The following is a 13,809-nucleotide window of genomic DNA, read 5'->3' as shown; positions in this document are numbered from 1 at the left end:
TATGAGATAGCAGATGTGGAAAAATATGATATTATAAATATGAAAAAGGGTATGATCTAATGGTGAGCAACAGAAGGGAAATTTAGCATGTTCTGTTTTTTTCAGATCCTTGTCTGTGGCCCTTTATCTTCAGAGATAAGGATATTTCTCCCTACTATCAGAACATACTTCTTGTATGAGGGTTATAAGACATGCTTCATGGGGGGGGGGGTACAGAAAATCCTTCCCAGGTTTTATGACTTGCTTCAGGAGAGTAGGGACCTGTAAAAGTCAGAGTGAGCTTCTCGCTTCTGCTGTTCTCTCAAATTCCTTCAGCTTTAAATATTCAGTGTGTGAGGTACCATATTTTGGTGTAGCATGTCTTGAACCTCCTTCACTACCACACCTGAGAGAGACAACTGAGACAATACAGTACCTAGAACATGTTGATTGGAAGTAACCAGCAGCGTTCAGTATGGCTCAGTGCTAAACAATGAGACTCGAAGTTAAGATTTTAAGTTGTTCCCTTTTCAAATTAAAACATTGAAAAGAACTCTTCTTTACAGTGATTGTTTCCTTATGTAAGGATAGAATATGGTTTTGGGGAAAGGTTTTAAGAACTATCCAGGTGTTTCATAATTTTCAGCTGGTTCTGTATTTTGCAGACCTTGAAATTTGACCATGTTTTGGTCAGTTTCTTATGATAGTCATACCTAGGCAACAGTGATTAAGAAATTAAGAGTTGAAAGTATCCACAGTATAAAAGTATACCTTTGTTACAGTCATGGAAAGCCAACTAAATTCTCTGGTTTTGATCTTGTTTCATCAGCCCAGTCTCATTATTAATTTAGGGTAAAGGAATGACCACATATGCATTCATCTACTCATTTAAAAGTAGAATGCTGATTTCCTTTAAACACCAGATTTTATGTAGATTCCCTAAAATCATGTTTCTTAATTCTTTTTCATTTGCTTTTAAGCCTTTACTATCTTTCAGTAAAAGAAAACAAACAAACAAAAAAATGGCACAGTGATAAGGTGGTGTTTTCTATCCAAATTCAGAATGACAATCCAGAGAATCTTTTCTTGTTACATTTCAGCTCTTCTCTTACTTCTTAGAATTCCAGTGTACTTTTTCTTTTTTTTTTTGGTACCAGGGGTACCAGGGATTAAACTGAGGGGCAGTTAACTACTGAGCCATATTCCCCACCCATTTTATTTTTAAAAAGTTTCTCCTTAAATCCTTAGGGCCTCACTAAGTTGCTGAGGTTGATCTCAAATTTCCAATCCTCCTGCCTCAGCCTCCCAAGTTGCTGGGATTACAGGCATGCATCACCACTCCCTGCTTCAGTGTACTTATTAAAATAGCTTGAAGTTTAGGTTATAGCTCTGTATTTAGGGACTCCTGCCACATCAAGTTAGTCAACATTTAGTAGTGAACGATTTGTGGGCAATGAGAACTCCTTTCCTTCAGTCTCCCATTTCTTCAATTCACATACTACAAGTTAAGTCCAAAAAACACACCAGTTATATCTTTGGGATCCCTTGCATTATCTATCTTTGCATTTTCTTCTGATTGGCTCAAGTCTAAAGGAAGAGAAGGGTTGATGGGATAGGAAATGAGTATGATACAAGGTACAAATGAGAAGCTCAAGAGAAAGACCTGAAATAAACTGGTTTGTCGTTGTCTATTGAGAGACAATGGCTTAAATGTAGTACTGCTTGAATTAGGTGCCTTCCCAAGGTTCTTCATGTTTGTAGCAATATGAGCTGATAGCAAAGAGAATAATTTGAAGGAGAGGAAAGAATCAGTACTTACACATGAAAAAGAAAGAAAACAGGAATAAAAAATGGATAGAATAAGGTATGACCCACAAAAATTTTTTAAAGATAAAATATGGAAGAATAATAAATTTATAAAATATAAAAATAACAATTAAAAACAATTTTAAAATTATCCAAATTTCTCAAGTGATCACTTTGCAGATGTTGAACATTTTATGTGCAGGTAACACAATATTAAGCAAACATTCACAGTAAGATATAGGAAAATATTTGTATTCAATTCTATATTGAAGTAAAAATTCAGTGTAGTTGAAGAAATTTACCTTGAATAAAAAGTTTAATTTTTAAGATTTATCACTCTCAATTTATAATATCAATCAGCTTGATTCTGCATTATGTAATTTAAGGATAAAATGGTCTAAAGTTTTTAATCTATGACTGAAGTCTTCTTTTTTGTTCACAGTCTATTTTTTTAAACTGTGATATATATTCAGAAAAGACAATTGTAAGAATAGCCTAAAGAATATAAATCTATAGAAATAGGTATCATTGTTGATAAAGCCATACATAAATGATTTTTCTTATTTTCCTATCATGTCTTTTTTCCATCAATCATGCTTTTTTATTGTTGCAAACTGACCTAAGCTAATATGATTAGGCAAACTCTTAGTTGGTAAGGATTGTTATTAGTTACAATGAAGGGAAGGTTGAGGTCCAATTCTGATTACACATAAAACTATTTATTAAATAAACAAGAAGACACAAAATGGTTCATACTCATTTTAAGCTTGATGACAGCTCTGTTATTTATGTGCTCTGAAAAAACGGCATGAAAAATGCACTCAGTATATACATGGACATATTTTAAGGACAGAATTATTTTACCATTTTTTTTGTCATCAGGCATAATAATGCCACAAACCAATTAATGGACCTACAGGACAACTCTTAGATTTTTACTTAAGTGCACAGCCTGCAAAACTTGCTGAATTCTTGTATGTTTGTGGAAAGTGGTGCGTCAAGTATTTTGCCCATCTAGAGATCTAGAACTCCACTAATTTTTTTCAATGCAAAATACATTTTAAACATTTGTTAACTTATTAGACTAATTATCCATTATCTTTTGTGTTGATCACCAGAGACAAGCATAGCTAAAATACTTTCTGATTATGTTGGTTATACAGAAACATACACAATAAAATCATTACATTCTCCCTATTCTCCCACTTCTTCCTCAGATATCTGTTGAATATATATATATACACACACACACACACACACACATACAAACTCAATATCTATATATAACCAATTAAATATACTTTTAAAAACTTCCCTACTATGCAAACTATTTTCTAAGTTGCTTTTGCCTATCGGAAAAATATCTGGCTAATCAGTCAATATACCTAATAATCTGTCCCACCCCCACCTCTCTAAACTCATTTTCTGATATTTCATTCTAACCATTCAAGGTTTCAGCCTCTCTGAACTTCCCATAGTTTCCTGTTTATGCTAGACCCTTTGCACACTGTTCTTTTGAATATTCTATTTTGTGCCTGGATTCACTTTTCTTTTTTATTTGGCTAAACAGTTTAAAACTGTTTGAAATGTTTTGACCTATAGGTGTCTATTTCCTCATTTTCTAGGTAGAATCATTTCTTCCTCTGTGAAGTATTTTGTGTAAAACTTGACTATGGCAACAATCATTGTAATCGCTTACAAATATTGGTTATATTTTATAAATTAATATTTATTGCATTTAATCTTCTTTCCACATTATGTAGGAGCTTATATACTTGTGTCTTTTCCCAAATAGACCACAATTACCTTACTTAGATTGCTAAAATGCTCAGAAAAATCCATGGATGAAGGAATTAAAGTAAAATTTTTCCTCTTCAGTACTTGGTATTAAAGATAATACATAGATTGTGATTACTCCCTGTAAACATAGAATAGAGAAGGATACAGCGTAAATAGAATACAAAAGTCATGAGGAGTTTACATTTTTTTTCTACATAGTATGTTATAGAGAATTCTATAGACCTGTCAAAGTATTGGGGAAACCTGAAGAAAATGCAAATGGAATCACCTTAGTCTAAGATGTTTTAGTTTGCATTATTGGTCGATGACTTTAGCTTTTATGACATTATTTAGGACAGTTACAAAATGAAATAATATTCATTATGATATTCAGTATAAAATAATAATAACATTCAGCATAAAAGATAGAGACAAAGTAACATAAGAAAGGACTGCTCTTCATGGGGATATAAATTGTTCTTTGTGGTCTCTAATATTTTTGTTTCATTGACCTTCTAAATGATTCTTTTAAATGATGCATCACTTTGAACATTTAAAATTTGTTATCTAAAATTCTTTTTACTATACATTAAAGTAGTTGCCCAGACTATAGTAAATATATTATATATTTTTATATGCTTTAGGTGAATTTTGTCAAATCTTTGCATATTTAGCTCACCCAATCATGAAAAATGTTTACTATATAATCAGATTGTCTCAGTTCTCATTGCCAGACTACTTGCTTTATTAGACTTATTGTCTGTCAATAACAAATCTGATTTAATTTTTTAGATTAAAAGAACATGTGAATATACTCTATGATAACCATTCCATTTCTGAATTTTAATTGTAATACAGATATACAGATTAATTTATAAACAGGAGGACTAGCAGAAAGGCAGAGTCTTGCCAGAATGAAATAAGCATCTTTCCCTTCAATTTTTCTTGCTTTGCTCCTAAGGTATTATTTCCCAGGGTCAGTGCTTTCTTGAATTACCCCTTCGTTTTATGTTCTGAAGACTTCTAACCTGGGGTAATGCACCATAGCAAGATTTGGGATGCATGGGATGTATACTTTTTCTTTTTTAAAAAGTAGAACAGTATAATTATGAAAGGGGAAAGACAGCTTGAAAACTGGTGGATTGCAAGTGCATTTTCAGACAGATCAATTTTAGAAAAGGCACATATGGAATTTGAAGATTTGGAAATAGATGCTGTTTGAACATCTGTATCTGCATTATCCGTGAAAAGTATTTGTTTACATTTTTTTTAAGATTGTTCGAATGAGTTGTGTCTATGTAATGCAACAGGCATAATCCACTATGATCACAAAATAAATTGTGACACCTGGAATATACTTTTGGGAGTGTACTGGTACCTTCTTTTTTTTCATGTTTAATTGCATTATTTTGTTTTATTTCTATTTTTTTGATTCATTATAAACAAATGGGGTACAACTTTTCATTTCTCTGGTTGTACACAAAGTAGAGTCACACTGTCTGTGTAATCATGCATGTACATGGGGTAATGATGTTTGTCTGATTCCATTATCTTTACTTCTCCTGCCCCCTCCACACCCCTCATTTCCCTCTACACAATCCATCCTTCCTTGCCCCGTCCCCCACCCATTATGTATCTTCGTTTCAGAGAAAACATTCGGTCTTTGGTTTTTGGGGATTGACTCACTTATTATCTCACTTAGCATATTCTTCAGCTCCATCCATTTACCTGCAAATGCCATAATTTTATTCTTCTTTATGACTGAATAATATTCCATTGTGTATATATACCACAGTTTCTTTATCCATTCATCTATTGAAGGGCATCTAGGTTGGTTCCTCAATCTAGCTATTGTGAACTGAGCTGCTACCTTCTCTATTTTACATACAAGAGTGTTCCAAACACTGTGATCCATGGTTTACCAATTGCAAAAGAAGTCAGGGGAAAAATATTCCAATGTTCAAAAGAAAAGATTCTTCAAGAGGAAAACAAAAACTCTTTCCTCAAATGTAAAATGAACAGGATGAAGTATTTGAAATTCTAAATATAGGGAAAGGGAATTTTTAGGAATTTCAGTGAGCATTAGAATAAATCTGACTAACATTAGGAAGGCTTTCTATTGAGCATTACATTTATCTTAAAATATTTCACTTAAAACGTAATCACTTAAAAATATTTGTATTTTAAGCATGCTTAATTGCTGGTATACAACTAGGGGATATATGTAATATAAATTTAATTTCCATTGTTGATTACGTTGTACTTTTTAAAAAACAAGAACCCGTGTTAGAGTAGAAGGGACTCCAAATAGTGCGTATGGCTAGGCAACATAAAATACAGTCTCTGGATATAGTAAGAAAAAATCCATCAGATTCAAAAGAACTTGGGAATAAAAAGCTACCCATTTGCTTTTTGTAGAAGCAGTAGCAGTCTGCAGACAAGCTAGAATAGCTTCAAAACAGTATGGTAGATAATTTTATGGAACTTTCTATTACTAAAATCCACTTTAACCTTCTTTCTTAATGGCAGGTGTCCTATTGGCTTGCAGCCAGAGGCTGGGAGTACTGTGTAGCCTGCTGTGTCCCCCAGAGTCTTGACAATGCTAAAATTCCAGCTGGCTGCTCATAATTGCATTGATTATGGTCTGACAACCAGAGATCCAAGAAAGAAATGTGATGAACACACAAAAAAATTTTACAAATTTGATCAGATTACAAATTTCACCTCTCTTTTTTCTCCTCCATAGATATGATATCTGCACTTATAAAAATAAGCCCTGTGGAACACTGGGTAAGTTTTTTTTTTTTTTCTTTTTTAAAAAGATGGGATAGTTCAGATTATCTTTTTGGACCAGTGACTTTACTATTTATTATTAATGTGGTCATTTTCCTTTCTGGTACATCTGAAGTTATTTCCTAAAAATTGTTAAACTCGACCTTTGTGGTCAAGGACCTTTCATTTACTAGGAAATAATTTACTCCCATAATAAAGATTATATAAATTTTATTAGCTTTTCCCACTCTGACAAATGAAATGATGGTTTTAAACCAATTTAGAAGATCATTCAAAATTGCAAACTAATAATTACAAAGTTAGCACTTATTTTCATATAATCTGTCTCTGTAATATATTTTCTTAAAATGCCCAGAGGTTTGAAAGCAAATGAGAGCAACCAGCATCTTGAAATCCCAGGCTATTAAAGGAATGGGATAAAAATCTGGTGATACTTAAAAGGAAGGGCTCAAGAACAATACTTCTTTTGGTACCATTTGTGGAAAGAGTATATTTCCATAAATTAAGACACTATTGGAAAATTTTGTACCCTGACAAAAAATAAAAGACAATTTTGGGGCTGGGGTTATGGCTCAGTTGTAGAGTGCTTGTGAGGCCCTGGATTTGATCCTCAGTCCCACATGAAAATAAATAAAATAAAGGTATTGTGTCCATGTTCAACTAAAAAATATATTTTTTTAAAAAAGGACAATTTTGTAAAACAGTAGAGCCAGAGGTAGAGAGAAGAGGCAAGATTATCTTTTTTGTGTTCCTTGAATATCATTTGCTATTTAAAAAGCATTCTGTAGTACTCTAGATTTTTAAAAATAACATTTTGTTGCAGAACATAATTTCATATAGGTTAACTGCAAATACGTATGGTTGGGAGAGTCACTTTATATTGCGTTAAATAACTAAGCAACTACTGTTATTTTATGGAATAGGAGCTTTTATTCTATGATGAATTTTTTAGTGCCAGAGACTTTCTACAGACTCACAAGTTAAGCAACTAAATATTAATACTCTGGTTTCTCTATGACAAGTCTCAGTTTTCTTATCTGTAAAGAAATAGTTAATGAACTTGATTGCTATCCACAACCTAAGTATTTTGGGAAGATATAATTAGTCAATGTGGGAGAAAGAGTGTTATCCAACTTCCTGGGCAGTTCACTGAAACATCTCTTCAGAGATTGGTATTTCTCTTGATGATTTTACCTCCTCTTCCAGACTTTTCCTACCCTATTTTCCTCAAGATTTATGGCTAAAGAAGAAATCCCAATTAGCAGGTGCCAAGTATTAATGGTAAATAAACTTGATAGTTAAAATACATATCACAGGAAGAGTTCTTTTTGCTGAGAAAGTTCACGTCAAAAAGATTTTCTTTGTAGTGTTTGAGGTTAACAAGACCAATGAAGGGAACTCTGAACTGGGAACTACCTGGCTTTGACAGTTTCAGTGCATTACCTTTTACAGTTTATTTAAGATCTTTGTTCCTCAATTGTCTTAGTAATTTCTTAGCAGTAGGAGTAATATCTTCCCTTTTATTATAGGGATATTGTTAAAATCATTTTAGAAAGAAAACATGAAGTTATTTAGGAAAGAAGTACTATAAAAATGAAGAGGTCTTATTTAATGTAGAAATTATTTATATGGTTTCACTTAACTGCCTGTGTGTGTCTGTATACATATATATACACACATTCTATTCTGCTTTTTGAAGGAAGAGTATTTACATTGAGATACATTCTTCATTGTGACATTAGTAATACCACTGCCTAGTATTTTTGTTGTCATTATTGCCAGAAACTTGAGGTATTTTCCTACTCTACTTTTATTTTTTTTGAAATAATGTATTCAAAATGTGATAGCTTATTTTTCTTTAGAATTGATACATTCATAGGTACATGGCAATGCATTTTCAAGCTCAATATAAATTATTTTCAAATTATAAACCATTATATATTATTTTTTGTACTATCTCTTATAGTGAAAACTGAATTGCATGTGTATGTGTGTGTGTGTGTGTGTGTGTGTGTGTGTGTGTTTGTGTGCATGTGTGTGTTGACCTTCATATGTGGAAAATATATTATCAGTACAGAATCAAATAGGTTATTACTTTTTAATAATTTAATTTCAATTAAATTATTTTTATAGTAACTTTTGTGTTGGTTTTCATACTGATATTTGCATATTCTCTGGCTTAATAATTTTGACAACCAATTCTAATATGGCTAAGTAGGTTTAAGGGTGCAAACTGTGGCCATCAAACTAAGGAAATCTAAATGACCCAAATAATAATCAAACCCCTATTAACACAATCACACATAAGAACTTTGACAGCTTCAATTTTATAGGAAACCAGAAAATGGTGGGAGCTTGTGAAAATATATTAGTGTTTAAAATGTTCTCATTTTAGTTAGGACTTACTTTTATGTTTCAACAAGTAATAGTTATTTTCCAAATATATTCTTTCTTAAGTTATTCTTTTACCAAAGTTAACAGTTTTATATGATATCAGAAGTAAATCTGTGCTTGTAAATACTCCCTGGAGAGTCAGAGAGAATTCTTAAGTTGAAAATAGAACCACATGATCTGTACCAAAAAAACAACACAGCAACAACAACAATTAAGTCAAAAATAGATAGCCTGGGCTGGGGATATAGCTCAGTTGGTAGAGTGCTTACCTTGCAAGCACAAGGCCCCAGGTTCAATCCCCAGCACCACAAAAAAAAAAAAAAAAAAAAAAAAAAAAAGGATAGCTGGTGGAATAATGTATTTTGGGAAATATAAGAACTGTTCGTTTAGAAATAATTGTTTTTAACCATTCTTTTTTATTTTTATTAATTCTTTTTTTGTTTTGACTCAAAACAGAAATATTGCTCATCGTGACTTTTGTCTTCCCAAAGATGGGTCAAATTGAACCCAATTGCTTAAAGCCAGATAATGTGTTACAATTTTTTTTTTTTTCTCCCTCTGTGTGCATGTGTGTGTGTGCTTATGTGTCTTTCAGTGGAGATTGGAAGTGACATTTACTGAATATTTTTGATTATCCAAGAAAATTAATTCATTTTGTCCAGCGGTCCCTTTTATAAAACATCCTCTTTTTCAGACCCAAGACCTCAAGGGAATGGAAGGGCAGCATGAGGGTGTCATCTGTATTTATAACAACTCTGAGGCAGAAAACAATTCTTCCCTAACTCCTGCCAAGCCCATGTAAAACAGAGAAAGCAAACTATTAGTATACCCAGCACTGATCTCAATTCTGTTCCAATGTAGTTGTTATTTTGATGTTGATATTAGAAAATACAAGGAAACCCAATTTCCAGAACTTGATTGTCAGTGAAAAATATCAACTGAATAGCATTCATTGTTTGCAATTAGTGCAACTGGGTAATTGTACTAACACAAAACATTAATAATTATACTTAGTAAATATTCATTGAATTGCATTAACTTTTCGTGGGCGGGTAATTCTTTATATATGAGTGACAATAATAACACAAAATATTTTTTCTTCTTTACCTTCAACTTCTCTTAATTAAGTTTTCATCTCTATGTTAGTGTGTTAAGTATGATTTGGCATCTCTTTCCTTATAACAAATGACATATTTTGCAGAAAGATTCTTTTTTCTAAGAACTGTTTTAAAGTTCTATACTTATTCACAGAGCATGATATTCATTTGAAAGTAAATACTGAAACTTTTACATACTAAAATTCCCAAAGGGAGAATACCTTGAGTAACATAACATTCACTAGAATCAGCAAGTTAACACCATAGTTTTTGCTTTATTAGTAAAACTCTAATGCGTTGAAGCGGGTGAGGGAGAGGAAAACTACATTGAATATATGAGTGACTTTCCTCCCAATAAAAGTACTAAAAGAAATTGCTGCATCACTATCAGGACTAATTTCAGAAGATTAAAAAAGTGCAAAAACATCCCATCTTTCAATTCTCCTTTTTGTCCTTTGAATCATTCATTTTATTTTTATAAAAATGTCATTTAAAAAAAAACATTTGGGCGTCCCCCCTCCCTTTTTTTTGTAACTAAAAAGTTGCTTGTATATTTTTATGAACCCACTAAACTTAAACAGATCTCTTTAGAAAAATAATGTGGATATATTTTGCTTTCTACAGCCTGAAGAATGTTAAAATAGAAATGCTTTCTTGAATTCCCTCTTCTGGCTCAAGTTACTAGGTGGTCCCAAGTTACCAGAAGTAAAATTTATAAATCTAACCCCTCGTCTAGACATTTTCCAGCACTGACTGCAGTTCAAAAAATATTAATGTCTAGCCGGCAAAGTGAAATTCCCCCCAGTGATTTTGCAAATGACTAGAAAGTTAACCTTTTGCCAACTGCTCCTTCTGTGCATGGAGGTTATTAAAAAGAATCCAGGCATTTATAAGTATGGGCTTTTTAAAACTGAAACACCTTGGCTTGACCCTTTGTGTCTCTTTCTGTTTATTCAGGCTTGGCCTCTGTGGCTGGAATGTGTGAGCCTGAAAGGAGCTGCAGCATTAATGAAGACATTGGCCTGGGTTCAGCTTTTACCATTGCACATGAGATTGGTCACAAGTGAGTGAGTTTAAGAAAATCAAAATAAATTTTAGCACTCTACTCTTGAGCAACTTGTAACTACTGTGTGGAAAGCCTGTGCTCAACTACATTTTACAGCCTTTTTGCCTGATTTCAGTTTTATCATTTGGGTTATTGAGATAAATCAAGAACTGGAGACTTGTTAAATAGTCTTTGTGATTCAGCTTAGTGATGAATGCACCACACTTAAATATTGTTATATACGCATTTGCAATACTTTGACTTTAGCTGTCCCTTCAATACCCAGTTCTTCATAAAGTCCAATTATTTAATCATCATACTTTTCCTCAAGTGACAGTATATACATGTTTTAACATCTTTGGCATCACTACCATAAAATGTACTTTTAGTTTCCACTGTACCTACTCTGTGAGTACACCTTTTCTAGGTATAAAGCGTGTGCAGTGATTTGCTGTGTAACCTGTATTTTCAGGTGCACTTGTATGTCATTGAAAGAAAAATAAAAACTGTTACAAATGGTGACAGAAAATGTAAAAACCTAAACATATGAAGGGAAAGACATCTGACAACATCTTCCCTTACTTCAAACATTTGTGTTCCTAAGACTGAAAGATGACTTGTCCTTAATTAGTTGACTTTTAACGTGACTCTTATGCAGTTAAAATTTAAACAAAAGCACCTCCAAACCGGGCATGGTGGGACATGATTGTAATCCCAGCAGTTTGGGAGACTGAGGCAGGAGGATTCAGAGTTCAAAGCCAGCCTCAGTAACTTAACAAGACCCTGTCTCTAAATAAAATATAAAAAAGGGCTAGGATGTGACTCAGTGATTAAGTGTCCCTGGGTTTAACAGTTTAATTCCTGGTACCAAGAAACAAACAAACCAACAAACCAAAACAAAACAAAAACACAAAAGCACCTCCACTTCATTCACAGATTACTTTTTTTTTTTTTTGCAGGAAATCCCTTTTCCTTTAAAATAGAGACTGCTAACATTTAGCAAAATAAGCAGTCGTATCTGCTTAACAAGAAACAACTTTAAAGTTGTCAATAGTCAATTGTTTTTAGCTAAAACAGCAGCCTATTTGCAAGAACTCCTAACATTTTTAAGATTTAGGTTTTATAATTTTTTTTTTTTTTTTTGGTGGTGAAATCGATGGGAAAAAAAGAATAAATAAAAATATTCACTATGCAATTGCCTCAGAGGCTATTCTTAAGATAAATTTGTATTTTGGCTTTTTATTTTTTAAGTTCACAGTAAAAGTGGGTCAATTAACTGTATTATGTAAAAAAAAAAATTATTAAATGGTATTGATTCAGTTTGAAATTTAAGTAACCAGCAAGTTTCAAACCTGATTGAGTCAGACACAGAAAAAGTCAGTATTATACTTTAATGAAATCCTAAAATATTGGTATTCTACTTTCCATTGCAATAAATGGCAGGGAAACAAAAGACAAAAAGCCTTCTTAACCAGGAAGTTCATCTTTAACTCACTAAGATATCTGGCTCCTTAATGACTGTCATAATCTTATACAACCATACTGAAATTAATAGTTCCTGTTGGATTCAATTATATTGACAGGTTTGGACAAATAACAGGTGAATAATGCATGAGTGAAAGCACTGTCACCTTATGGAGTCACAAGTTAGTCAGTATCCACACATACATGTTAGATCTTATTCTTTTTGTACTTAAATAGCTCAGCAGAAGATTCATGTGTCTTTATATCATTTAGTAAGATTCTGACTGGGCTATCTCTCTGGCTTCCTGGTTTTGTTTTGAGGTTTGTTTGTTGGGCCTGTGAATAAATTCTTTGAATTCTTCCTAAAATGGATGGTTTGGACCTCATGTAGAAGAGTTGTGAAGTAAAATATATGTCCCAAGTTTTATGTGCCTTTGAGTAACTTTCTTTCAGTTAATTCTTACTTGAAAGGGTGAGTACTAAAAATGGGCAAGGGGATCTCACAAAATTCTTTAGACTGAGAAGCAGAAAAATCCTTCCATTTAAAAATGTTATTTGATGGGGAGAAAAAAAAGCTTTTTTTTTTTTTTTTTTCCCCATTTCCAGTTGATTACTCTGTTGCTAACCTCTTATCCCTTTTTCCATGGACAGGGAGGCAAGCAATATTTAACATCTTATCTTTTTCAGTATGTCAAATTACTATTTGACCAGTCAGTGAAAATCTATTTCATGGATGAAGGTTCCTTTATTTGCTTTTAAGATCTTAGGGCTTAGTTTTCAGGAACTCAACAGCTCAACCCTGGCACAATTGATACAGTGGTAGCTATATTTTAATGGTGGCATGAATCATTAATGATGGCATGATGGCAGACTCTTGTTTCTTCCTGAAACAAAGCAGTAGCCATAGGAAACATACTAAGTTTATTTTCCAGATTCGGTGTACTGAATTTTTTGTGATTTTTGTCAGTTAGTAGAATGGATGTTAAGTGATATGATTTCTGTAGATTCATCACAGTGAAGAGTGTTTGACCATGAATTACTGAGAAAAGCCCCTACTGAGTCACTAGCCTGAATATTTTCTAACATTTAAAAAACTGTTTAAATGTTTTTGTACCCAGTCTGTAGTTGTGTAGGTATATAATATCCATTTTAAATAGTTCTGGATAATTTTTTCTTTGGGTAGGCCTTTGTGACCAGTTTTATTTCTTTCCATTTCTTTTGGAAAACCAGAAATTAGTTTCCTTGTCAAATGAAAAATTGAGGCTTATGCTATATTTAAATGACATGTCTAGCTTCAATGTAGGCTGTAAGCCAAAGGCACTTAATGAAACCCTATAGGAAATAATGTTCTTTGAAAGATTTTTGTAATTAATTGTGTAGTTGCTGTGGGTTTTCGAAGTTGCACAATTACAATGTCCAGAAAGGGTGGCAAGAATTCAAACAGACATCTAG

The 13,809-nt window shown here is 32.7% G+C and overlaps 1 protein-coding gene across 1 annotated transcript in view; it reads left to right on the top strand.

Annotated features, from left to right (window-relative positions):
• Adamts6 (ADAM metallopeptidase with thrombospondin type 1 motif 6) overlaps positions 1-13,809 on the top strand; it is a 293,124-nt gene that overhangs the window by 115,571 nt on the left and 163,744 nt on the right. The window contains exons 7-8 of the mRNA XM_047555805.1: positions 6,311-6,354; positions 10,806-10,911. Of these exons, the coding sequence (XP_047411761.1) occupies positions 6,311-6,354; positions 10,806-10,911 (150 nt within the window). The remainder of the gene's footprint in view (positions 1-6,310; positions 6,355-10,805; positions 10,912-13,809) is intronic.

This window comes from Sciurus carolinensis, chromosome 6 (assembly GCF_902686445.1).
Source record: "Sciurus carolinensis chromosome 6, mSciCar1.2, whole genome shotgun sequence".
In the NCBI taxonomy this organism is placed as follows: Eukaryota; Metazoa; Chordata; class Mammalia; order Rodentia; family Sciuridae; genus Sciurus; species Sciurus carolinensis.
Note: the sequence above shows the minus strand (reverse complement) of the source record. Positions and strands in the feature narration are given on the sequence as shown.